Consider the following 25,692-nt stretch of genomic DNA (forward strand, 5'->3'; position numbering starts at 1 on the left):
TTTGAAATCCCTTTGACAACAAAACCCAGGCTTTCGCCTTTATGAGAAAAGTGGATTCTAGGGCTGATTCTGCCACTTGCAAGTTGTGTGTCCTGGAGCGAATCAGTTCGTCTTCCTGGGCCTCAGTTTTTTCCTGTGAACTGGCAAGGAAAGGTGATGATATTACTTGATACGATTTCGTATTAATTTTAAAGGAGATAATTTATAAGAGATTGCACTATAAATTTTAAAGTGCTAACTGTATTAAGGTGATCCTGACCAGTAGAGCACCTCCAGCAATTATATCTGTGTGTTCTTGAGTCAGTCGTAATTTTTATTCTTTAACCTTACATCCCTGTTCCCTAGCCACAAAGTATATCACTTTAACAAGCATTTGAATCTCAAAAGCTTCCAGTGGTCTTTGGTTTATGTAGTGCCCAAGAATGCAGACTAAAAATTCCCTGGTCCATAATTTCATTTATTCATCCTCCATCCTGTTAATCTACCCACCTGCAGGATATAGTATTTAATGGAAAATAGAGAAAACTATAATTTGTCCAATCCCTCATCATAGCCCTCTCTGAAGATGGGCCTTGGACCAGGGCTCTGACTTTGCTGAAGGAGTACAGAGAGGAGTAATCTCACTCTGGCTACTCAGGGTCCACGATAGCTTACACGCCTGGGCCTAGCACAGAAAACAGTGGTGGGAGATGTCTGTGGTGTCTCTTTCTGACAAGTCTCCTGTACAGATTCATCCTGGAGTACTGGAGCTGTCCAAAGTGACATTGTGACTTGTTACGTTACTCTGTAGTCATCACCCTTTAAGAATTTTCCAGAGTCTAGCATAGAAAGAAGAACTCCCTCTCTAACCCTCAGTGGACTTTGATTCTTACCCTCCCAACTGTACACCGATGCTGGATCAGCCTTTGTAGCATTATGCTCAATCCTGCAGAAACCCTTTCTCAGTCAAAATAGAAGTTTTCTGTTCCCTTTGGAGAACCTGCATGTTTTTATTAAATTGTAATTTTGAGTGCTAATATATTAATACTTTTCACCTGGTCAGTTCCCCTTATCCTTAGAAGTTTCGCACATGGATGACCTGGCCAGACAAAAGAAAGTTAAAGCATGTTTTATTCAAGTGCTTCAGGAGGTGGGTACTTTTGCTACATGCTTTTAACTGTATTTATGTGGAGATGGTTTATATTCACTTTAATATACCCACACCACACCTTGATGAAGGCATTCCTTTGCCCGCCTATTTGTTGACATCTTCACTATATGTGTCCTTAACCTAGAGTCCATCCTACAGCACAGCATAGCATTGATGAAAAGGCCTTTGCCCTTTCTGTTGCTATTTCTTAATGAAATTGATTTCTCAGTGCAAGTGTCTAGCTGTTTTACCTGGTATTTATTGAAAATACAGACACTCAGGCTTCACTCCAGGACTGCTAAATTAAAAAGTCTGTATGAATAGAAACTGATGCAGGCATTCTGAAAAGCACTGTAAAAGTAACTAGTCAAACTTTAATACCATGCATCCTTTAGACCCAACAGTTCTACTTCTGGAAGTGTATATCCCAGGGAGGATGTTCACCGCACCCTCCAGTGTTTATGTGTGGAGGCCAGGGAGGTGTTGATGTGAACATGCGGATAAATACGATGGAATTTAATGCAAGAGTTAGAAGTAAGGGAATGCATGAAAACCTAGCAACATGGAGGACCTTAAAGACGTGCCTGAATAAAAAAAACAGAAATAGTGACATCTCTATTACAGTAGCATTGACTACTCACTTGACGAAACAACACTATATATTTTATAAGGGCATAATACAAACAAAAGGTTATACATTAAGCACAGAATGGTTACCTGCAGCCAGTTGGAGTGGAATGGGAGTAGGGAATGTGGATAAGTGAATACATTTCGTTGTCTTCAGCCTACACAAACGGGGCCGGGTCATTTGTATCTTTGGCAAACACTCCCATGCGATTCTGATGTGCAGCCTGATTTGGGAGTGGCCAGCTTAAAGTATTCGGACTTCCCAGACAGCGTGAAACCTTGGTCAAAATGAAATATTTGGAAGCGTCAACTTTAGTTTGGGGAATCTTTTGATGCTTATTTCATTTTTCAGTTATTTTCTTGTCTAAAGAAACTCAGTACATTTCTCAAGGAATTAGACAAACAGACCATATTTTGTATTCATAAAATATTGGCCGGATTAAAGATACAGTTTACTCTGAGAGCCCCAGCTTGTGTTGACATTTTATTTAAATTATTGGAGGGAAATTCATGATAGATTTGAAAATCAGATGACTTCATTTCTAATCAGAAGTTGTTATTATTTCTTTGCTGTTATTTCCAGGCAGTGAGGGAAACACCACTGATTTTCCTCCTTGACGAGGCCCAGTATATGGATGCAGCTTCCTGGGAGTTTTTGAGCACATTGCTCTCCAGCGTGCCCATCATCATGGTGATGACGTTGACCCCTACTTTCACCCTGTGTGGCTGGGCCCAGCGCTTCCTGCAGAGCTCTCAGGCTACCCTTGTGCCCATTTCGATGTTGGCAGCAACCTCACTGTTGAGAATGGCATGTTGGGAACTGGGGGTGGTGAGCATCCCCCAAGAGCTACAGATGTGAGTGGCTAGGACTAGCTGGGCACTTGATTAAGGGAGGAGCCAATGCCGTAATATAAGGGAGAAGGCTCCGATCTTACCTACTGGAGTCAGGGGATAGAATGGCAGTCGTAACCATGATGAGGTCTAGGACTAGATTTAAGTAAACCATTAAGGGGCTACCTCCCTGGGCTGTCCACCCAGGTTTTCACAGTACAGTTAGAATTTGAATGGCTTGCTTACTGTGAATTACATGTGGTCGAGCCAGCTCTTGCCAGGCCATTTAGTAAGAGGTATTAGTTCCTATTAACATCAATAGAAGCAAAATAGCTTGAGAAAGAAAAATTACTGCAAAAATGCACTTCACAGCCAAATAGAAATTGTTTCTGCATTTTTATGTTGCTCGTTCTCTCTATTAATGCATCAAGAGCTGACTTTAACAAAAAAAAGAAAGTCCTCAGTATCAAGTACCCTAATGCTTGGTTCCCTTCAAGTGGGCAGTTTAGTCAGTGGTCTGTTTACCTCTCTTCAGCTACCTTCTCCACAGGTGCTTTGGAAACCCCCTCTACTGTGAGGTCCTATGCCAGGACCTTCTCTCTAAGGACGTATTGCTCTTTCATGACCTACAAAAGGAGGAGGAGGAGAACAGCAAGTGGGAGACCCTCTCAGGTAAACTCAGCCATCCAGGTACAGCTGCTAGAGTTCATTCTCCAACAGGGCATCAGCTGAACCTTATGAAGCACATACCTATTCCCTGCTGACATTATAGGCCAGATTAGGTTTTCCCAGCTAAGCACACTATCCAAATATTATGTAACTAGGACGAAAACACTGAAAACTTGGCTCACAGAACTTAATTCAGTCAATCAATCTATAATAGTTCCTTTCTGAACAGCCCAGGGGTGGGAATAAAGAAATAGGATTTATACAGATGAGAATCCAAAATAGACAATTGAGCATCACTGATAGAATGATGACTTGAGTATCTGGATGCGGAGGGGAAGAGGAAAAAAAGGTAAAAGTATATGTAAATCAAGAAAAGCACTCTAGAGTTGTGATGTAATAGAAGTGAGGGTTATTGTAAGGTGAACAGGAATAGTGAACAGTTGTAAGACACCATATGGTATAGAGAATATTGTTAGTTTGTAAGAGGAAATTAGAGAGAGAACAGGCAGGATGGGTGGAATAAACCACCTTAAACTGTGATATGCTCTATTCATCATCATCCTTTTAGTTTCTTGACTAAATTCTTGTATTTTTGTGCCTTTAAAACCATAATCATGGAGGATGGTGTTTTCCTCAGCCTTAGTCTTCTTTCCCTACAGCCAGTGCCATGAAATCCACAATGTATAGTATTTCTTCTGCCAGCTCTGAAGAAGACCAGGAACTTTATGTCTGCACAGTCAAGGATGATGTGAACTTGGATACAGTGCTTCTCCCACCATTGTTAAAAGGCAAGTCTCTTGAGGACCTCAAGTGAACCAATTACAGATGTCATTGCTGGGTACTTGAGTATAGGTCTCTCATTATTGTTCTGGCTTCGTTTTCTTCTTAAAAAAACAAAAAAACCTGCCTTCTAGAAATAAGTTCTGGCATTGCCTGAAGAGCCCTTTAAAGACATGTAATTCTATTTGAGTGATGTTTTTAATTAAGTGAGCCCATTGTTCTCTTTGGGGCTGACTGATGACCTGGAAAATTTTCCAGTTATTTAATTAGAAATAGGTTCGGAGTTTCCTTTTGTGCATATTCCTGTGCTGAAGGAAACAGTAAGCAAGGGTAATGTTGCAGAAATTTAGGGAAACCCAAGGTGCTGGTAAAGAGGCAGTGTTATGCACGTAGCAAGAGATCAATATAATGTACCCCTCCCCGCCAAAAAAAAAAAAAACCCATTGCCATCCAACTGATCTCAACTCATGGTGACCCTATAGGACAGAGTATAACTGCGCCATAGGGTTTCCAAGGAGCAGCTAGTGAATTTGAACTGCCAACATTTTGGTTAGCAGCCTGAGCCGTTAACCACTGTGTAAGTTTATAATGAATGACTGATGGGCTAAAGAATAAAGGAGTCATCAAAATTGAGTAGACATAACTGAAGGGGGGGTGTTCTTAGAAGAGATGAATTTTTTGTTTTATTTAATGTTCTATTCCAGTGTTTGGTGGGCAAGATACTATTTTAAGCCTGCTGAGGGATATAACGATGAATAAGCAAAGCATGGTCTTGTTGACAATATATAACATGCACATGAAACAGCAGGAGAGAAGACCATGGTAATTAAGAGCTAGGGCTCTGGAGTCAAAAGAACCTAGGTATCATTGGTTCCTCCACTTATTGGCTATGGAATCTTGGCTAAGTTAGCTGTCGTATCTAAGCCTTAGTCTTCTCATTAGTCAAATAGGACAGTAATTGCCCATGTCTCATGGGGTTAGTTGAGGCTTAAATGAAATAAATCACAGCACATAATAAATATTTAATGAATGTTAGCTATTATAAGCTATTACTTCCTTATGATGCCCACTCTGGATGGGTGGTTAGAAGCCCTGTGTCCCAAATAGAAACCGGTGCCTCTTTTCACAGCTCCATAAGCATAGTTTCCAGGCCCTGCAAGGGATATAAGAATTACTACACCCAAAGTAGCCTAAAGCTGTGGCTTACCATCAGGTATTTATAGTTCACTCACAGTTTTCCCAGTCCAAATTCAGTTTCTCAATCATGGGTCATTTTTTTTAATTGTGCTTTAAGTGAAAGTTACAGTTCAAGTCAGTTTCTCATACAAAAACTTATACATGCATTGTTATGTGACTCTAGTTGCTCTCCCTACAATGTGACGGCACACTCCTTCACTCCACCCTATATTTCCCAGGCCCATTCAACCAGCTCCTGTCCCCCTCTGCCTTCTCATCTTGCCTCCAGATAGGAGCTGCCCACAAAGTCTCATGTGCCTACTTGATCTAAGAAGCACACTCCTCACCAGTATCATTTTATGTCTTATAGTACAGTCTAATCTTTATCTAGAATGGGAATTCCAGAACACTTAATTGTGCTCATGAGGAACCTTTACATAGATCAAGAGGCAGTTGTTCAGACAGAACAAGGGGATACTGATTGGTTTAAAGTCAGGAAAGGTGTGCGTCAGGGTTGTATTCTTTTCCATACCTATTTAATCTGTATGCTGAACAAATAATACGAGAAGCTGGACTATATGAAGAAGAACAGGGCATCAAGATTGGAGGAAGACTCATTAACAACCTGCGTTATGCAGATAACACAACCTTGCTTGCTGAAAGTGAAGAGGACTTGAAGCACTTACTAATGAAGACCAAAGACCACAGCCTTCAGTATGGATTGCACCTCAACATAAAGAAAACAAAAATCCTCACAACTGGACCAATGAGCAACATCATGATAAACGGAGAAAAGATTGAAGTTGTCAAGGATTTCATTTTACTTGGATCCACAATCAACAGCCACGGAAGCAGCAGTCAAGAAATCAAAAGATGCATTGCATTGGGCAAATCTGCTGCAAAGGACCTCTTCAAAGCATTGAAGAGCAAAGATGTCACCCTGAAGACTAAGGTGCACCTGACCCAAGCCATGGTATTTTCAATCACATCATATGCATGTGAAAGCTGGACGATGAATAAGGAAGACCGAAGAAGAGTTGACGCCTTTGAATTGTGGCGTTGGCGAAGAATACTGAATATACCATGGACTGCCAAAAGAATGAACAAATCTGTCTTGGAAGAAGTGCAGCCAGAATGCTCCTTAGAGGCAAGGATGGTGAGACTGCGTCTTACATACTTTGGACATGTTTTCAGGAGGGATCAGTCCCTGGAGAAGGACATGATGCTTGACAGAGCACATGGTGGGCGGAAAAGAGGAAAATCCTTAACCAGGTGGATTGACATAGTAGCTGCAACAATGAGCTCAAGCATAACAACGATTGTGAGGCTGGCGCAGGACCAGGCAGTATTTCGTTCTGTTTTGCATAGGGTCACTATGAGTCGGAATTGACTCGATGGAACCTAACAACAACAACAACAACAATCTTTATCTAAAGAGTTGGCTTTGAGAATGGTTTTAGTTTTGGGCTAACAGAGTCCAGGGGCCATGACCTCTGGGGTCCCCCCAGTCTCGGATCACTAAGTCTGATCTTTTTACTAGAATTTGAGATCTGCATCCTACTTTTCTCCGGCTTCATCAGGGATTCTGTGTTGTGTTCCCTGTCAGGGCGGTCATTGGTGGTAGCCGGGCACCATCTAGTTCTTCCGGTTTCAGGCTGATAAAGAGTCTCTGGTATATATGGCTGTTTCTTTCTCCTGGGCTCGTATTTTCCTTGTGTCTTTGGTACTCTTCATTCATGGGTCATTTTTAATGTAAGCAGTGTTACCTGCTAACACAGCTGACATTCTCCTTTTATCAGAATTTGAGGAGACAAAGCTAGAAAATTAACCCAAGGTCAAACCAATAACCCGCTGCCATCAAGTCTATTCCAACTCATAGTGACTCTGAAGGACAGAACAGAACTGCCCCATAGGATTTCCAAGGCTATAAATCTTTATGGAAGCAGACTGCCACATCTTCTTCCCGCAGAGCAGCTAGTAGGTTTAAGCCTCCGACCTTTCACTTAGCAGCTGAGTGCTTAACCACTGCACCTCCAGGGCTCCTGCATTGTCCATAGGAAAGGCAAAAGTTTGTTAACTTTTTACTAAATTTTAACTAACACGAATAGCTCAGTCAGCAAAGCTTTGGACGAAATGAAAGGCCAAAGTTAGATTGTAAATGGGCGTGTTATAGAAAGATTTATGAAGGAGACTGACATGATTATATTTGTACTTTAAATATATAATTCCATCCCTAGGTCGTATATTATTAGCATGAGAATGAGGAAATTGGAGCTGTCCAAACCTGTTAGCAGAGGGTATTGTGGTAATCAGGTTAAAACGACTACTTGTATGAAAGCCGTTTAGGAGGAAATGTATTCAGAAGACATTTAGGGAAAAAAGAGTTATTTTAGAAGGAGGATAAGTGAGTGAGCTGTTGCTTGTGAGGGAAGGAAAGGATTTAGAATTATTCCAAGATTTTGGGCTTGGTGACTTAGTGGCCCAATACCAGGTACTTTAATGTATGAGTCAGAATGTGGAGAGATTACTAAAATGCTTGGAGTTAAGTAAGGTCTTTACAAGTATCAGAGAGTCTGGGATCAGGAAGCCTGACCTGTATGTTTAGTTAGAAGTGGAAAGAAAAGGTCTAGCACTCCTCGGTCATGAAAATGGAAAGACTAGGTAGTATAATGGAGTGATTCAGGACGCTGCTTTTGTTCTACCACCAAAAGGTTTTGGTGACCATGAGAAGAGCAGTTTCAGTGGCGTGGTAGAAACCTGATTGATGCTGACCGAGGAGTGAGTGGGAAGTGTGGACATAGAGATAAGGATCTTTGCAGAGATGAGACTGAATGGAGAACGGAGGACTAAAGTAAGGCAGTAGGTAGGAGTAGACAAAAACTTTTTTTTGAGGGATGGACAGATGATCAACACAATGTACATATTCTAGATTTGTAGAAGTCTTATTGGTTGTTGATTTTATTTTTGTTGTAGAAATAGCAGTAAACCAACTGGATCAGTTGAGCCCAGAGGAACAGTTGCTGGTCAAGTGTGCTGCAGTCATCGGTCACTCTTTCCACATAGATCTGCTACTGCACCTCCTGCCTGGCTGGGATAAAAAGAAGCTACTGCAGGTGCTGAGGGCTCTTGTGGATATACATGTGCTCCACTGGCTCGGTAAGAGCCAGGAGCTTCCTGCTGAGCCAGTATTAGTGCCTCTCTTTATCAAAATCATTGAACAAAGCAAAGAGAAGAAGAGAAAGCCAGGTGAGGAAGGGCTGTTCCCTTGTTCTCAGGCCTGAACAGAATACCCCAGATGGGGGTACCTCTGTTCAGAAAGGCCATCAATAGCATACATGAGGGGCCTCTGCCTTTTAATGCATAAGGCTAAGAAACAGGAAAAGAATTATCATTTTAATCATGAAGGAGCCATGGTTATAGTGAAAAAATGTCCCACAGTTTTCAGGATAGGTTAAAAGCAAGAATTCTATTTCCTTGTTAACCCATGTGTCAATAGTTGTGTTTTTATTTTTGGTTCAGAAAATACTACATAATCTTTTATTGGCTTCTAGGTGTAAATGATGAGAAAAGAGGAAAAACCATTTCTATTTTTAGAAACTCACAAAGAAGGTAAACACATGGTATTGAAACACATGAACAAAGCAAGATATAAATTAAATAGTTTGCAATCTCAGATTCTTCACATGAAGAATAAGATTGTGGCTTAGACCACCTAAAAAAACAAAAAAAGCGTATATAATCCTAAAGCGTATATAATCCACAAATAATTTGACTTTGACGTATGTTTGGCTCCTACATTTGAACAGGACATTTTTGATGATTTGATGTTTATAATTTAGAATAAAAAAACTCAATTTACCCAAACGAAAACCAAACCCACGGTCATCGAGTCAATTCTGACTCATAAAGACCCTCTAGTTCAGAGTAGAACTGCCCAGCAGGGTTTCCAAAGCTGTAAATCTTTACAGAAGCAGACTGCCACATCTTTCTCCTGCAGAGTGGCTGGTGGGTTCACACTACCAACCTTTCAGTTAGCAGCCAAATGCTTTAACCAGTGTACCACCAGGGCTCCTAAGCTCAGTTTAGGAGGAGTAAGTAAGAAATCTACCCAGTGTACTTATGCATCGCTGATCCTTTCTCCCCACTTATACTAGTTATGGTCAGTATCACTCTCAGATTGATACAGAATTCTTTGTACAAAGCAGAGAGTAATACCAACAAGGAGATGTAAATAAAATTTTCTTATAAACTAGAAATTTGCCACATTTTAGCATACAAAGACTTTAACAGAGACACTAACTTACATTTTTCTGTATTTCAGATACTGGCTCAGCTCCTCTCAGGCTACATGAGGAACAACCCCCACCTGAAACTGAGGTGCTAGAATTTGGATTGCCTCTCTTACGGGAAGCTGCACGGGAGCTGTGGCCCAAGGAACAACAGATAGCCCTGCACCTTGAATGTGCCTGCTTTCTCCAAGATTTGGCCTGCCGCTGTGGGAGCTGCCATGGAGGGGATTTTGTTCCCTTCCACCGTTTTGCCATCTGTTCTACTAAGTGCTCCAGTGGGACCTCCCGATTCTGCAGTTACAAAGATACTGGCTCGGTGCTAACCCAAGTGATCACAGACAAATTGCAGCTGCCTTCTCCCCAAGGTAAACCCAGGGGCAGAAAGGGGACATGTGGGCAGCACTTCTGCTGATTCATGTACTAGAAGCTCTTCATCAAAAAGTAGAGTAAGATTAAGGGAGAAAAGTAGGTAGAAAGAACCATTTATCTCTGAAGTGTCAGTGATTCAAAAAAATGTAACTTCAGAGTTAAAAGGAACCTTCGAGATCATACTTGTTTTAATTGGCAACCTTGAACAAGTTACTTAACCTCAATTAATTGAGGAAAATAAGAATACCAACCTCATAGGGTTGTTTGAGGATTAAATGAGTTAAAATATGTAATGTGCTTTGAGTAGTGCTTAATTCTTTTTAGTTATTATTTTTTAGTTCACTACACGTATATTGAGACTTCATATGTATCAGATGCTGCACTAATGTTAGGAATACAAAATGAATAAGATTCAGTCTCTGTCTTCCTAAAGCTATTCGTTGTTTGGGATAATACAGACAAATAGAGAATTCCAGTATGGCATGGTAAAGTCAGTGGAAATGGTATGCATAAAGCATTGGGTTTCCTACAGAAGTGGCTGCTAGCTCAACCTGCGGAATGAGTCAGAGAGGACTCTCCTTTGAGGGAGATACTGCCAGAACTGAATCATGAGGGATAAGTAGGAGTTAGCTACTTGAAGGTTAGATTAGTGAATAGATGTTCTTCATAGCCTATAATCCTTCAACTGCATCGCAGGTAAGAGCTCATCCATTTTTGTTTTAATATTTTTAGTTAGCTTACCTTACACAACAGCTCATTCATTGTCTCCAGCTGTTAGGAAGTTTCTTCTTTCATGAAGATGAAATCTACCTCTTGGCAACTTCTGTTCTTCATAGTGGTGTCCACTTTCATATTTGAAGATGGCTGTCAAGACCCAATCAAATCTTCCCTTTCTCCACACTTTGATAGAAGGGAAGTTGGCATTGGCATTGGTGGGGGGACACAAGTGAGTGATTGATTGTTGGTGGTGAAGATCTAAAATGAGGGATTTGACCTGTGTTCCTAAAGCAAACCTAGCTATAGCGTTCTGATGACTCTATGAAGATGGGCCATTGACTTGGAACAGATGGTCATTGGCTAATGAACTCTATTGCATCTACATTTTTTGTACTTGAGAAAGAAGAAAATAACAGTAACTATTCTGGTCTGGCATTATGGAGAAATTGTGCTGTCATTCACAGTTCCTGTATGGCTTGTTGCTTTTGAGAGGTCAGTGTCAGTTTTAAATTAGACAACCTGGTCACTCTCCATGAGAGAGACTCAAGATGTTTCCAGCACAGCTGAATCCTGAAGGGGCTTCCCAGACCCAGGACCTCTGTTCATGGCCATGGAGACCAGACGCTGAACAACTCCAAAGTGTGTTATTTACAGAAACCGTTGACTCGATGGCAATGGGTTTGTTTTTTTTTCTGGTATGATGTGATGGTACCCCTTGGAGTTGTGCACTGCAGCAGTGTTGCCAAACCCCAGTTATCTTAGTTGTTTTTTGACATCATTACCATCAGAGAGCCAGCCAGCCCCTTTACTTAGCACAAATCCTTCCTATAACAGTGCTCTTAGGCTCCTCATCAATCCCACCACCCATGCTTCTGAGCCTTAGTAGATAAAATCTCAACGTCATTCCAGTCTTTGCTGTTTTGATCTGTAAGGAAGTAGCTGCAGAAGAAGAATCAAATCTGGAGGATAAAGGCCCCTTAAGGCCAGCTAGGTAAAGCTGAAAATCTCTGTCAGTCACTGTGATTCTAGTGGACTGTGCCATCTTGTGCTTTCATGATTTTCTTTACTGGGTCTTAGGCCCTATGGTTTACTCGCATCTGGTAATAAACCTGATCCAGACATATTCAGGGATTTCCACTATTAGAAGTAACCATCAGTCCAGGATACACAAATTCTTTGTTGATTTCTTCATTTAGCAGGCATTGAGTGCCTCTTGTGAGTTGGGAACTGGTTAGGAATAAGGGGAGTTACTATCTGGATCTTGATAGGGAACTGCCAAAAATTGAAGAAGATTCAGAAGAGGGCACGGAACCAGGGATATCATTGCTTATGTCAGGTGTATCTTGGCTGAAAGCAAAGACTATCCGAAAGATGTTTACCTGTGTTTTATTTACTGTACAAAGGCATTTAACTGTGTGGATCGTAACAAATTATAGGTAACATTGCAAACAATGGGAATTCTGGAACACTTAATTATGCTCATGCAGAACCTGTACATAGATCAAGAGACAGTCGTTCGAACAGAACAAGGGGATACTGCGTGGTTTAAGATCCAGAAAGGTGTGCATCAGGGTTGTACATTTCACCATACCTATTCAATTTGTATGCTGAGCAAATAATCCGAGAAGCTGAACTATATGAAGAAGAATGGAGCATCAAGATTGGAGGCAGACTCATTAACAACCTGCATTATGCAGATGACACAGCCTTGCTTGTTGAAAGTGAAGAGGACTTGAAGCGTTTACTGATGAAGATTAAAGACCACAGCCTTCAGTATGGATTACACCTCAACATAGAGAAAACAAAAATCAACAACTAGACCAACAAGCAACATTATGGTAAACAGAAAAGATTGAAGTTGTCAAAGATTTCATTTTACCTGGATCCACAGCCAACACCCATGAAAGCAGCAGTCCAGAAATCAAATGACCTATTGCATTAGGCAAATCTGCTGCAAAAGATCTCTTTAAAGTGTTAAAAAGCAAAGCTGTCACTTTGAGGACTATGGTGTGCCTGACCCAAGCCATGGTATTTTCAGTTGCCTCGTATGCATATAAAAGCTGGACAATGAATAAGGAAGACCAAAGAAGAATTGATGCATTTGAATTATGGTGTTGGCAAAGAATATTGAACGTACAATAATCCCCCCTTACCCTTGGGATAAGTTCCAAGACCCCTGAAGGTGCCTGAAACCATGGATAGTACCGGACACTGTATATACTGTTTAGTCCTATACGTATGCGTATGATAGTTTAAGTTTTAAATTAGGCACAGTAAGAGATGAACAATATTTAATAATAAAATAGAACAATTATGCAATTAATAATTAAAATAGAACAATTATACTGTAATAAAAGTTACATGAATGACAGAGCGGGATGGCGCGAGATTTCATCGCACTCCGTGCTCGTTTAACGTTTTGGGGCTGCAGTTGAGTGCAGGTAACTGAAATCGCGGGAAGTGAAACTGTGAATAAGGGAGCTATTACTCTACCATGGACTGCCGGAAGAATGAACAAGTCTGCCTTGGAAGAAGTACAGCCAAACTGCTCCTCAGAAGCAGGGATAGTGAGACGTCATCTCACTTACTTTGGACACGTTATCAGGAGGGACTAGTCCCTGGAGAAGGACATCATGCTTGGTAGAGGGTCAGTGAAAACGAGGAAGACCCTCAACGAGATGGACTGACACGGTGTCTGCAGCGGTGGGTGCGAACATAGGAACAATGGTGAGGATGGCGCGGGACCGGGCAGTGTTGTGTCCTTTTGCACGTAGGGTTGCTGTGAGTCAGAGCTGACTCCACAGCATCTGACAACAACTGTTTGTATCACAAATAGTTGCCATTAAGGAATCTGCAATCTACCACCATAATTTTACTTTGTAGGCTAATATTCAACCCACTTGTCATTTTTATAATGGCAAAGGCAGGTAGACCATGAGCCGAGCTATGGAGGAAAGGTGGTCAGGAATCTAAAATGTCCTCAGGTAATCCAGACACAGATAATTAAAGATCATCATCTTTTTCTCCCTACAGATGGTTTTCGGTTCCAGACAAAGCCATTCAGCAGGCAGGAGACCTTCTCAAGTGATCATTGCAGGTAGATAGAGATGAGGAGGGTGGGCATGGAAGAGCCAGAAACGGAGAGACAGATGACCGTTCAACTGGGGGCACAGACCAGGGCGGGTATCTTACCACCCGGGAGTAGTGGTTCTTATCCTCAGCCCAGAATTCAGGCTAACAGAGGAGATTTAGAAAGTCAGTTCTCTGTAGGGAAATTATTTCTTAGTGTTTAAGAAAAAATTCAATAGCTTTCACATGTACTGAACACACATTTTTTTTTTCAGCTATAAATTTGCTTTCTCAAATACTTTTAGCCCCGGATGATATCAAAATGAATTTGTTTCCTGTGTACCTCTTAGCTCTCTAATACCTATCCCATCGATTTTAAATATCCTTGCCTTGGGATCACCATCTACTCTATATACAGTTTCCCCATTTCACTTATCCAAACTGATTTCCTACTGTTTTCAAACAATCTATTCGACATGAACCACCCCCTCACTCATCTGTGTGTATCCTTGCTCACACAGTTTCTCCCTTTTTAAAATGCCCAATGACCTTCACCTCCCTCCACTTATCAAAATGTTCACTGTCTTTCAAGGCCCTCCTTGATTGCCACTTTTCTTTTCCCACCTGAGCTCTGTTCTAGCTCAGAGAGTTCCTACCTCAGGGTGCCTGTGGAAAGTGTGCTGGACTAGTAATCAGAAGAGGTGAGCTCTAGTTTTGATTGTACTGCTCAGTAAACTTGAGGCCATATCACTTAATCTCACTGAGCCTCAAGTTTCTCATCTGTAAAAGGGAACAGTCATTTTTGCCTGCCTGAACTGCAGAATTGTTGTAGGATCGGGTGAAGTAATCAGGTGACAGTGTCGTGTATAGTCATATTCAAATGTGCTAGTAGAGAATTCCAATATGCTAATATGAAAATATATTACTGCCTTGTATCATTTTTATGCTTATATTGAACTCTTCTGGTATGGTGTTTTCCCATTCAGATTCTGAGAACTTGGGTTGGCTTTAAGTTTTTTAAAAATTCCTAATAAAACTTTGCAGTTAAAGGTCTGGTTCCTGGCTCTCAAAAACTTACAGGGTGATGATACAGAAGGATAGACCTAGAATTTAATGAATTACACAGAAAAGTTTTCTGGAAGAAATGGCTTTGAGACCTGGTAATACTCTGACAAAAGTGTCAACTTTGTGGCCACTCTCAGTTCTTCATCTTCTCTCCATAAAGGACAGAGGAAGAGTTCCTGGATCGAGTGAACAGGATGCTGGCTCAGACCAGCTCTGAGAAAGACATGTTGGCCGCAAAGTCCTGCCACTGTGAGGAAATTTTGAAGTTAGCGCTCTCACCTCTCACCCAGCACTGCCTGGTCATTGGAGAAACCACTTGTGCATTTTATTACCTGCTGGAGGCTGCTGCTGCCTCCTTGGACCTGGCAGATAATTACATGGTGAGCAAGTTCTGCTCTCTGTCCTGAGCTGAACCCGTTTGCTTTGGGAATTTGTAGAGGAAGTAGGAGGGAGAAAGGAAGTGGAAGGGATTTAGGAAAACTGCATGAAGAGCTCCTGCTTCTAACTTTAAATCCAACCCTGATTCAAATTCTAACCTTGACCATCATCATGACCTTGCTCCAGCCCTCACCCTAATCTCACCCCAGCAGCATCCTAATCCTAATCCTAATCCAGCTTCTTCACCCTTACCATCTATCTGTCTTGTCCGGAGGCCTTCTTTTACTTGAGGAAGGCAAGCAGTCTTCTGGGACAACCCTCAGCCTTTTCGTTCTTCAGAAAGCACAAGGTGAAGATCTGTCAGTTTGAGGAGGCCACTTTCTGCAGTCTTCGATCAGAGGTAAGGGAGGGAATAACCTTGAAGCTTTGGTTATTTCGCTTTGAGGGTTACCGTATTATTATTATCTTTTTTTAGTCTTTTTTTTTTTTTTATCTTGCTTTAAGTGAAAGTTTACAGTTCAAATCAGTTTCTCATACAAAAACTTAAACACACACATTGTTATGTGACCCTAGTTGCTTCCCCTACAATGTGACAGCACATTCCTCCTTCCCACCCTGTTATTTCCCATGTCCTTTCTACCACCTCCTGTCCCCCTCTGCCTTCTCATCTTGCCTCCAGACAGGAGCTGCCCACGTAGTCTCATATGTCTACTTGAGCCAAAAAGCACACTCCTCACCAATATCATTTTATGTTTTATAGTCCGGTCTAATATTTGTCTGAAGAGCTGGCTTCAAGAATGGTTTTAGTTTTGGGCTAACAGAGAGTCCAGAGGCCATGACCTCTGGGGCCCCTCCAGTCTCATTTAGACTATTCATTAAGTCTGGTATTTTTACTAGAGTTTGAGGTCTGTATCCCATTTTTCTCCTGCTCCATCAAGAATGCTCCATTGTGTTCCTTGTCAGGGCAGTCGTTGGTGGTAGCCAGGCACCATGTAGTTCTTCCAGTCTCAGGCCGATGGAGTCTCTGGTTTCTGTGGCCCTTCCTTTCTCTTGGGCCCATGTTTTCCTTGTGTCTTTGGTGTTCCTCATTCTTCTTTGCTCCAGGTGGGTTGAGACCAATCGATGCATCTTAGGTGGCCGCTTGGTAGCACTGAACACTGCAGAGGCCACTCACAGAAGTAGGATGCAGAATGTTTTCTTAATACATTTTGTTATGCCAGTTGACTTAGATGTCCCCTGAATCCATGGTGTATACCTAAAACCCCATCCCTGCTACTCTGGCCTTCAAAGCGTTCATTTGTATTCAGGAAACTTCTTAGCTTTTGGATTAGTCCAGTTGTGCTGACTTGCCCTGTATTGTATGTTGTCCTTCCCTTCACCTAAAATAGTTCTTGTTTACTCTCTAACTACTGAATACCCCTCTCCCTCCTTCCCCACCCATGTAACCATCAAAGAATGTTTTTTTCTGTGTTTAAACCTTTTCTTGAGTTCTTATAATAATGGTCTTATACAATATTTGTCCTTTTGTGACTAATTTCACTCAGCGTAATGCCTTCGAGGTTCCTCCATGTTGAGATGTTTCATGGATTCATTGTTGTTCTTTATTGTTGTGTGGTATTCCATTGTGTGAATATACCATAATTTGTTTATCCATTCATCCGTTGATGGGCACCTTGGTTGTTTGCATCTTTTTGCTATTGTAAACAGTGTTGCAGTGAACATGGATGTGTATGTATCTGTTCAGGTTAAAAAAAAAAATTTTTTTTTTTTTTTGGAAGGCTCTTATTTCTCTAGGATATATTCCAAGGAGTGGAATTTCTGGATTGTATGGTAGTTCTATTTCTAGCCTTCTAAGGAAATGGCAAATCAATTTCCAAAGTGGTTGTACCATTTTACATTCTCGCCAGCAGTGTATAAGTGTTCCAGTCTCTCCACAGCCTCTCCAACATTTATTATTTTGTGTTTTTTGGATTAATGCCAGCTTTGTTGGCGTGAGATGGTATCTCATTATAGTTTTGATTTGCACTTCTCTAATGATTAATGATTGTGAGCATTTCCTCATCTGTCTTTTAGCCGCCTGAATGTCTTCTTTGATGAAGTGCCTGTTCATATCCTTTGCACATTTTTTAATTGGGTTATTTGTCTTTTTGTTGTTGAGGTTTTGCAGTATCTTATAGATTTTAGAGATGAGCCATTGATCAGATTTGCCATAACCAAAAGTTTTTTCCCAGTCTGTAGCTTGTCTTTTTACTCTTTTGGTGAAGTCTTTGGATGAGCATAAGTGTTTGATTTTTAGGAGCTCCCAGTTATCTAGTTTCTCTTCTGGTGTTTGTACATTGTTAATAATGTTTTGTATACTGTTTATGCCATGTATGTGGGCTCCTAGCATTGTCCCTATTTTTTCCATAATCTTTATCGTTTTAGATTTTGTGTTTAGGTCTTTGATCCATTTCAAGTTAGTTTTTGTGCACAGTATGAGATACGGGTCTTGTTTCATTTTTTTTGCAGATGGATATCCAGTTATGCCAACACCATTTGTTAAAGAGACTGTCTCTTCCTCACTTAATGGACTTTGGGCCTTTGTCAAATATCGGCTGCTCATAGGTTGATGAATTTATGTCTGGATTCTCCGTTCTGTTCCATTGGTCTATGTATCTGTTGTTGTACCAGTACCAGGCTGTTCTGACTACTGCGGTGGTATAATAGGTTCTAAAATCAGGTAGTGTGAGGCCTCGCACTTTGTTCTTATTCAGTAATACTTATCCAGAGCCTCTTCCTTTTCCATATTAAGTTGGTGATGTGTCTCCATCTCATTAAAAAATGCCATTGGAATTTGGATCGGGATTGCATTGTATCTGTAGATTGCTTTGGGTAGAATAGACATTTTCACAATGTTGAGTCTTCCTATCCACGAGCAAGATATGTTTTTCCACTTGCGTAGGTGTCTTGGTTTTTTGCAGTACTGTCTTGTAGCTTCCTTTATATAGGTCTTTTATGTCTCTGGTTAGATGTATTCCTAAGTATTTTATCTTCTTGGGGTCTATTGTAAATGGTATTGATTTGGTGATTTCTTCTTTGACATTGTCTTTGACATTGTCTTTGACCTTGGTGTAGAGGAATCCAACTGGTTTTTGTATGTTTATTTTGTATCATACTTTGCTGAAATCTTTTATTAGTTCCAGTAGTTTTCTTGTGGACCCTTTGGGGTTTTCTGTGTATAAGTTTATATTATCTGCAAATAAAAATACTTTTACTTCTCTCTTACCAGTTTGGATGCCCTTTATTTCTTTTTCTAGCCTAAATTGCTCTGGCTAGGACCTCCAGCATGATGTTGAATAACAGTGGTGATAAAGGGCATCTGTGTCTGGTACCATTCTCAAGGGCAGTGCTTTCAGACTCTCCATTTAGGATGATGCTGGCTGTGGGCTTTGTATAAATACCCTTTATTATGTTGAGGAAGTTCTATTCCTGTTTTGCTGAAGAGTTTTTATCCTGAATGGGTGTTGGACTTTGTCAAATATCTTTTTTGCATCAGTTGATAAGATCATGTGGTACTTGTCTATTATTTATTTGGTAGATTACACTGATGCTTTTCTAATGTTAGACCATCCCTGCGTACCTGGTGTGAATCCCATTTGGTCATGGTGAGTTATTTTTTTGATATGTTATTGAATTCTGTTGGCTGGAATTTTGTTGAGGATTCTTACATCTAAGTTCATGAGGGATATTGGCCTGTAATTTTCTTCGTTTCTGGCGTCTTTACCTGATTTTGGTATCAGGGATATGCTGGCTTCGTAAAATGAGTTTGGAGTATTCCATCCTTTTCTGTGCTCTGAAATACCTTTGGTAGTAGTGGTGTTAAGTCTTCTCTGAAAGTTTGGTAGAATTCTCCAGTGAAGCTGTCAGCAGGGCTTTTTTGTTGTTGTTGTTGGGAGTTTTTTAATTACCCTTTCAATCTCTTCTTTTGTTATGGGTTTATTTAGTTGTTCTACCTCTGTGTTAGTTTTGGTAGGGAGTGCGTTTCTAGGAATTTGTCCATTTCCTCTAGGTTTTCAAATTTGTTAAGAGTATAATTTTTCATAGTATTCTGATTCTTTTAATTTCAGTTGGGTCTGTTGTGATATTGCCCATCTCATTTCTTATTCAGGTTATTTGCTTTCTCTCTTCTTTGTCTTTTGTCAGTTTGGCCAGTGTTTTATTGATTTTATTGATCTTTTGGAAGAACCAGCTTTTGGTCTCGTTAGCTCTTTCAATTGTTTTTCCTTTCTTTATTTCATTTAATTCAGCTCCAGTTTTTATTATTTGCTTTCTTCTGGTGCCCAAGGGTTTCTTTTGCTGTTCTGTTTGTTTGAGTTGTAGGATTAAATCTTAGATCTTGGCCCTTTTTTCTTTTTGGATGTGTGCATTTATTGCTATAAATTGACCTTCTGAGCTCTGCTTTTTCGGTGTCCCAAAGGTTCTGGTAGGATGTCTTTTCATTCTAATCTGATTCTATGAATTTCTTTATTCTGTCCTTAATTTCTTCTATAACCCAGTCGGTTTTGTGCAAGGTATTGTTCAGTTTCCATGTGTTTGATTTTTTTTTCCTTGCTTTTTCTGTTATTCTTTCTAATTTTATGGCTTTATGGTCAGAAAAGATGCTTTGTAATATTTCATTGTTTTGGAGTCTGTTAAGGTTTGCTTCATGACTAATATGTGGTCTATCCTAGAGAATGTTTTATGTGCGTTGGAAAAGAAAGTATACTTGGCTGCTTGGAGTGTTCTGTATATGTCTGTGAGGTCAAGTCAGTTGATTGTGGCATTTAAATCTTGTGTGTCTTTATTGAGCTTCTTCCTGTATGTTCTGTCCTTCACTGAAAGTGGTATGTTGATGTCTCCTACTATTATTGTGGAGCTGTTTGTCTCTCTTTTCAATGCTCTTACAGTTTTTTTTATGTATTTTGGAGCTCTGTCTTTGGGGACATAAATATTATGGTTATGTCCTCCTGATATATTGGCCTTTTAATCATTATATAGTATCCTTCCTTATCCTTTGTGATGGATTTTAAAGTCTATTTTGTCAGAAATTAATATTGCCACTCCTCCTCTTTTTTGATTGTTGTTTGCTTGATATATTCTTTTCCATCCTTTGAGTTTTAGTTTGTGTGTTTAAGGCTAAGGTGTGTCTCTTGTAGGCAAAAAATAGACAGATCGTGTTTTTTTATCCACTCTGCCACTCTCTGTCTCTTTATTGGTGCATTCAGTCCATTTACATTCAGCATAATTATTGATAGGTATGAGTTCAGTGTTGTCGTTTTGATGTCTTTTTGTGTGTGTTAACAGCTTCTTTGTTCCACTTAATTTCCTGTGCTGAGTCATTTTTCTTTACATATTTTCTTCTTTCTCATTGTTATTGATTTTGTATTTGCTGAGTCTTGATGTTTTTCTTGTTTTTTATTTTGATGTGTAGGATTGTTAGTTTCCTTTGTGGTTGCCTTAATATTTACCCCTATTTTTCTAAGTTTAAAGCAATCCTTTATTTCTTTATATTGCCTTGACTCTCTATATGAAAGATCTATGACTACATTTTTTAGTCCCCCCTTTTTTTAATGTCATATTTTACGTAATGATGTCTCTGTTTCCCTGTTTCAGGTGTTTTAGCCTTGATTTATTTTTGTGATTTCCCTATCTGGGTTGATATCTGGTCACTCTGTCATGTGTTCTAGTTTTGGGTGGTTCTCTGATATTACTGACTTTCTAACCAGAGGACTCCTTTAGTATTTCTTATAATTTTGGTTTGGTTTTTGCAAATTCCCTAAACTTCTGTTTGTCTGGAAATGTCCTAATTTTGCCACCATATTTGAGAGACAGTTTTGCTGGATATGTAATTCTTAGTTAGCAATTTTTTTCCTTTAAGGCTTTATATATGTCATCCCATTGCTTTCTTGCCTGCATGGTTTCTGCTGAGTATCAGAGCTTAGTCTTATTGACTCTCCTTGGTAGACGACTTTTTGTTTATCCCTAGCTGCTCTTTGGTTTTGGTAAGTTTGATTATAATATGTCTTGGTGACTTTCTTTCGGGATCTGCCTTGTGTGGGGTTCGATGAGCATCATGGATAGTTATCTTCTCATCTTTCACAATATCAGGCAAGTTTTCTGCCAACAAATCTTCAACAATTCTCTCTGTATTTCCTGTTATTCTCTTCCTCCCTTTCTGCTACTCCAATCACTTGTAGATTATTCCTCTTGATAGAGTCCTGCATAATTGTTAGAGTTTCTTCTTTTTTTTTAGTCATTCATCTGATTTTTCCTCAAATATGTTGGTGCCAAGTGCTTTATCTTCAGTCTCATTGATTCTGAGTTCCATTGCCTTAATTCTGCTCTTATGACTTTCTGTTGAACTGTCTAATTCTGAAACTTTATTGTTAATCTTCTGGATTTCTGTTTGCTGTCTCTCTCTGCATTCTTACAGCCTATTAAATTTGTCATTACGCTCTTGTCTAATCAGCTTAAGTTCCCCTAATGCGTTGTCTCCATGCTGCTTGGCTAGTTCTGCATTTTGCCTGATCTCTTTCCTGATCTCTTGAAGAGTCCTGTATATTAATCTTTTGTATTGTACTCCTGTAATTCCAGGAAGTTATCTTCATCCAGAAGATTTCTTGATTCTTTGTTTTGGAAGCTTGCTGAAGTCATTGTGGTCTGCCTCTTTATGTGATTTGATATAGACTGTTGTCGCCAAGCCATCGATAAGTTATTGTATGTGTTTTATGTTTTCTTACTGTGTCCTAGCTTCTTGTTTTGTTTTTTGATATGCCCAAATAGGCTGCTTGAATGAGCTAGTTTGATTATTGGGGCCTTAGAAGCTCTAACATCCTGTCACCAGGTGGTTAGAGCTGTTACCAGGTATGTGAGCCTAGCAGTCCGTTCACTCTTCTTATATGGATTCAGCTCAGGTGTCCTGGTAGTCAGTCACCAAGTGTGTGGTACAGGCCTCACTTGCTGTCCTAGACAAGGAAGGGTGATTGGTGTATGCACAGGTATCTGGCTGCAGTAGTGGGTGTCACACACTGAGCGAGGCAGGGGGCTGACAACCGCCCTTGAGTATCTGTGAGGAAAGCATGCCGCTGTTCCTTAGAGCGTGTAGGTGGGTGGGTTTTGCAGCCAGACTATGGGCACCCACTGCTGTTGGCTGTAAGTACTGGGAGGTACCACTTATTCTTGGACCCCTGTCACGGGTAGCTTGGTGTCATGCGTGGAACCAGCAGTCCTCAGGGCCCTGATACGGGTAGGTGAGGATCATGCTTAATAGACAGAACGGTGTCAGATGTCACGAACCTACCTTTCCACCATGTAGCTGAAACAGTTGAAGTTAGACTTCAGGTATATACTCTATTTTACTGTGCTAATTTTTTTAATGAGGGCCTACACTGTTAAAATGAGCTCGCACAGGTCTATGCAGTAGTGAAAGGCATTTAAAGTCCGTGGACCCCTTATGCCTGTCCCTGGGTAAAGGAGCTGTTTCTGCCCTGAGTTCCCGGCTTAGAAAAAAAAAAAAGGAGCCAGCAAATTATTTTTTCCCTGTTTGTTAACTTGTTCCCTCTCCAAGGCTGGGAGAGTGGCTCAGGGCAAGGGCAGGATGCAGCCGGCTGGAACCCAGTACGGAGCAGGAAAGGAGCAGGTAAGTGGGAGTGAGGTTTTTCCCGAAGGAGTATGTTTGGATCGCAGTAGGTTAAATGCAGGTACTTAATTTTTGCTAACTGAAGGCCACTTCTCCCTCCTGGAGGGTTGAGCAGGCTCTCTGCTGCTTGTTCTCTCTCGACGTAGAAAACGTGTCCTGAATGCTACTGGAATCAGCCTTTGGGGCACCAGTTCTTGCCGGGTCAGGTCTGGCAACTCCTTGCTGCTGCTTAACTGTTTTTCCCTCCCCCTGCCGCTCAGTCCGGTTCCCGAACTTTGCTTTTGGTGTACAGGGCTCCTAGTTTGTCATATGATCAATTCACTTGTTTTTTCAAGTCTTTGTTGTAAGAGGGATCTGACTACTCCAGCATCTTGGCCCTGCCTCCTCTAATTTTTTGTTTTTTGATGTGCGATTATAAATGTGATAAAAGGTTATACAAATTCAAAACAGAGAAACATAAAATACAGAGAGTTGTTGCGTGCCATCAAGTTAATTCCAACTCACAGCAGCCCTACAGGACAGAGTAGAACTCCCCACTAGGGTTTCCGAGGCCATAATCTTTCCAGGAGCAGATTGCCAGGGAGAGTCCCCACTAAACTCATAACATAATTAGTAATTGGGTGCATATTCCACCAGCTGTTACATAGCAATATCATCATTTTAGTTACTTTTAATAGGATCATATTCTACACTCTGTTCTGCAGCTGACTTTCGTTCTTAGTACAGATTGAACATATTTGCATGTTGCTGTACGCATCCATCACACAGTTCACAGCTACAAGTACTCCGTTAATGGATGCATCATAGTGGATGTAACCATCTTCCCCTTTATGTGCATTTAGGTTGTCCCTAATTTTTGGTTATTATAAACATTGCTACAGTGAATATTCTTGTAAATTTCTCTTTCTTGTCTCATGAGACTGTTTCTGTGAGAGAAATTTCCAGGGCTGGAGATGCTAAGGCAGAAGATATGGACAGTCTTACATTTAATAAGTGTATTGCCAAATTGCCTACTAAAAATATTATATCAATTTTGATTTTTCTTATTTCTTCATATCCTTGCCAATTATCTGTCTTTTTAAACTTGGTAATTATAAATGAAAGTAATCTATAAATGAAAGCCAAGTGGTGTTTTAATATGTATTTCTTGATAAGAAACATTCTCATATGTTTATTGGTCATATATATTTATGTAAACCTTAAAATAACCTGGTTAGGAGAATAAGCGTAACATGTATCATGCACTTGAATGCAAAAGGGCATATTTGAGTTGTCCACTGTGGTGCATTATTTGTGCTTTAACAGAGAGGCCTTTAGAGCAAAGTGAAATAATTATTTCTTTTCCCTTCATAAGAAGTTATTGTGCAGCCTTCCCAAGACTATTCTGGAATCACATAATCTTTATTACTTCATGGGTTGAGCCTTAGAATGTGAAGGTCTATGATCACCTCCCCAAGCCCCACCCATGTCAGCTATGGTGGCACAACCTGTGAAGGAGAAACGGGGGATTTGGTGATATTTCAGACTGTTTCTGTAGCATCTGAGAGCATCTGAGTCTCTACCTAAATGACTATCCTGTCCTATTCTAGCAATATCTCTTCCTAAATCACAGCTTTCTCTACTGCTCAGTGCCACATGTGTGAAATATGAGAAAGGAGGGTACCTTCTCCATCATTCTGTTTTCTCACCCCTTTACTTGCTTATGGCCCTCCTGGTGCTTGTTAGTGTGACTGCTGACCAGGCTCTGCTCCAACCCAACTCACCCCCAGCACCTCAGTCATCTCGGCTACACATCCCCAAATAAAATAGCCAGTGTGTGATGTTCAGAACCGTGTCCATGTACTATTCCCACATTTATATTACTGTTGCTCATTTTCCCATCTCCAGGTCTGTTTCAACATAGGACAGATCACCTTGGCCAAAAAATTGGCTAGGCAAGCCCTTCGACTGCTGAAAAGGAGTTTCCCTTGGACCTGGTTTGGTGTCCTTTTCCAAACATTCCTGGAAAAATATTGGTATTCCTGTTTCCTGAGCCAGCCTCCAAACAACCCTAGTGAGAAGTGAGAAGCCAGTCCAACTTACCCTGGTCCCCTTTAGGGCCACAGAGAACTGTACCTCAACTAGGACCCAGCCTGGAGCTTTGCATCTATTGCCCTAAAACTCCTCTTTTCAAGTACATACAGTTACCATTTCTAGCTCTTCCACCTTACTCCCCCAGCCAGTGAAACATAGCAGAATGAAGACTCCTTTTGATTTTGGAGAGTAGTAATACACTATCTCTTTGAAATAAAGATACATATATTTGTGTGTATATCTATTTACAAACACATGCATAGATACATGTATTACTATCCATATATACAGTAAAGAAATAACATTAAATTACCCGTAATTATTAAGCTATAGTAATTTATAGGAAATACCTTCACCAAAAATAGAAACCCAAAGAATTAACTTTTTAAAAAATCTCTCTAAACTTTTCCTGGTCAAGAGGGAAGAATTAAAATGGCATATGGGGTTAGAAGCAGTGGGACCCCAGGAGCATTTGAGTTTGAAAGTCTGGAGGTGGCACTGTGTTGAGTAGACTTGAATTTCTTGTGGGGAGGCACAGTTGGGGAGTTGTGCAGGATAAGGGTGTGCCAACCATCCTGTGTGTCACGACAGTAAGAAGAAGTTGGCAGTACTGCAGCAACGGGTGCATTGCCTCTCCCTGCTCTGGCAGCTCTATAACCTGGAGACCACAGCCAGCAATCGCAGGTTTGCCTACCTGGCCACGCTCATGCAGAAGAATTCAGCCGAGGAGTTCTCAAATGAAGCCCAGGTGAGCAAGTTCTTGGTTTTGGCATGGTTCCACAATAGCCCGGGCTTAACTGGACACCACTGATTATGTGTTTGAGCAAGGCTTACCAATTTGGAGTTTATGGAGGGGTTTCCAG

General features: G+C 40.6%; 1 protein-coding gene across 12 annotated transcripts in view; it reads left to right on the forward strand.

Moving 5' to 3' along the window:
* Nucleotides 1-25,692, forward strand: part of LOC126080253 (adenylate cyclase type 10-like) — a 63,934-nt gene that overhangs the window by 32,141 nt on the left and 6,101 nt on the right. For 8 of the 12 annotated variants that reach the window (XM_049891517.1, XM_049891542.1, XM_049891555.1 and 5 more), the window contains 11 exons: nucleotides 1,043-1,129; nucleotides 2,340-2,611; nucleotides 3,123-3,259; nucleotides 3,916-4,044; nucleotides 8,186-8,458; nucleotides 9,534-9,866; nucleotides 13,621-13,684; nucleotides 14,882-15,101; nucleotides 15,374-15,499; nucleotides 24,644-24,816; nucleotides 25,421-25,577. In XM_049891517.1, the coding sequence (XP_049747474.1) occupies nucleotides 1,043-1,129; nucleotides 2,340-2,611; nucleotides 3,123-3,259; nucleotides 3,916-4,044; nucleotides 8,186-8,458; nucleotides 9,534-9,866; nucleotides 13,621-13,684; nucleotides 14,882-15,101; nucleotides 15,374-15,499; nucleotides 24,644-24,816; nucleotides 25,421-25,577 (1,971 nt within the window). The remainder of the gene's footprint in view (nucleotides 1-1,042; nucleotides 1,130-2,339; nucleotides 2,612-3,122; nucleotides 3,260-3,915; nucleotides 4,045-8,185; nucleotides 8,459-9,533; nucleotides 9,867-13,620; nucleotides 13,685-14,881; nucleotides 15,102-15,373; nucleotides 15,500-24,643; nucleotides 24,817-25,420; nucleotides 25,578-25,692) is intronic. The other 4 variants (XM_049891526.1, XM_049891538.1, XM_049891521.1 and 1 more) reach the window with 4 other exon arrangements.

Source organism: Elephas maximus, chromosome 1 (genome assembly GCF_024166365.1).
Source record: "Elephas maximus indicus isolate mEleMax1 chromosome 1, mEleMax1 primary haplotype, whole genome shotgun sequence".
Classification (NCBI taxonomy): domain Eukaryota; kingdom Metazoa; phylum Chordata; class Mammalia; order Proboscidea; family Elephantidae; genus Elephas; species Elephas maximus.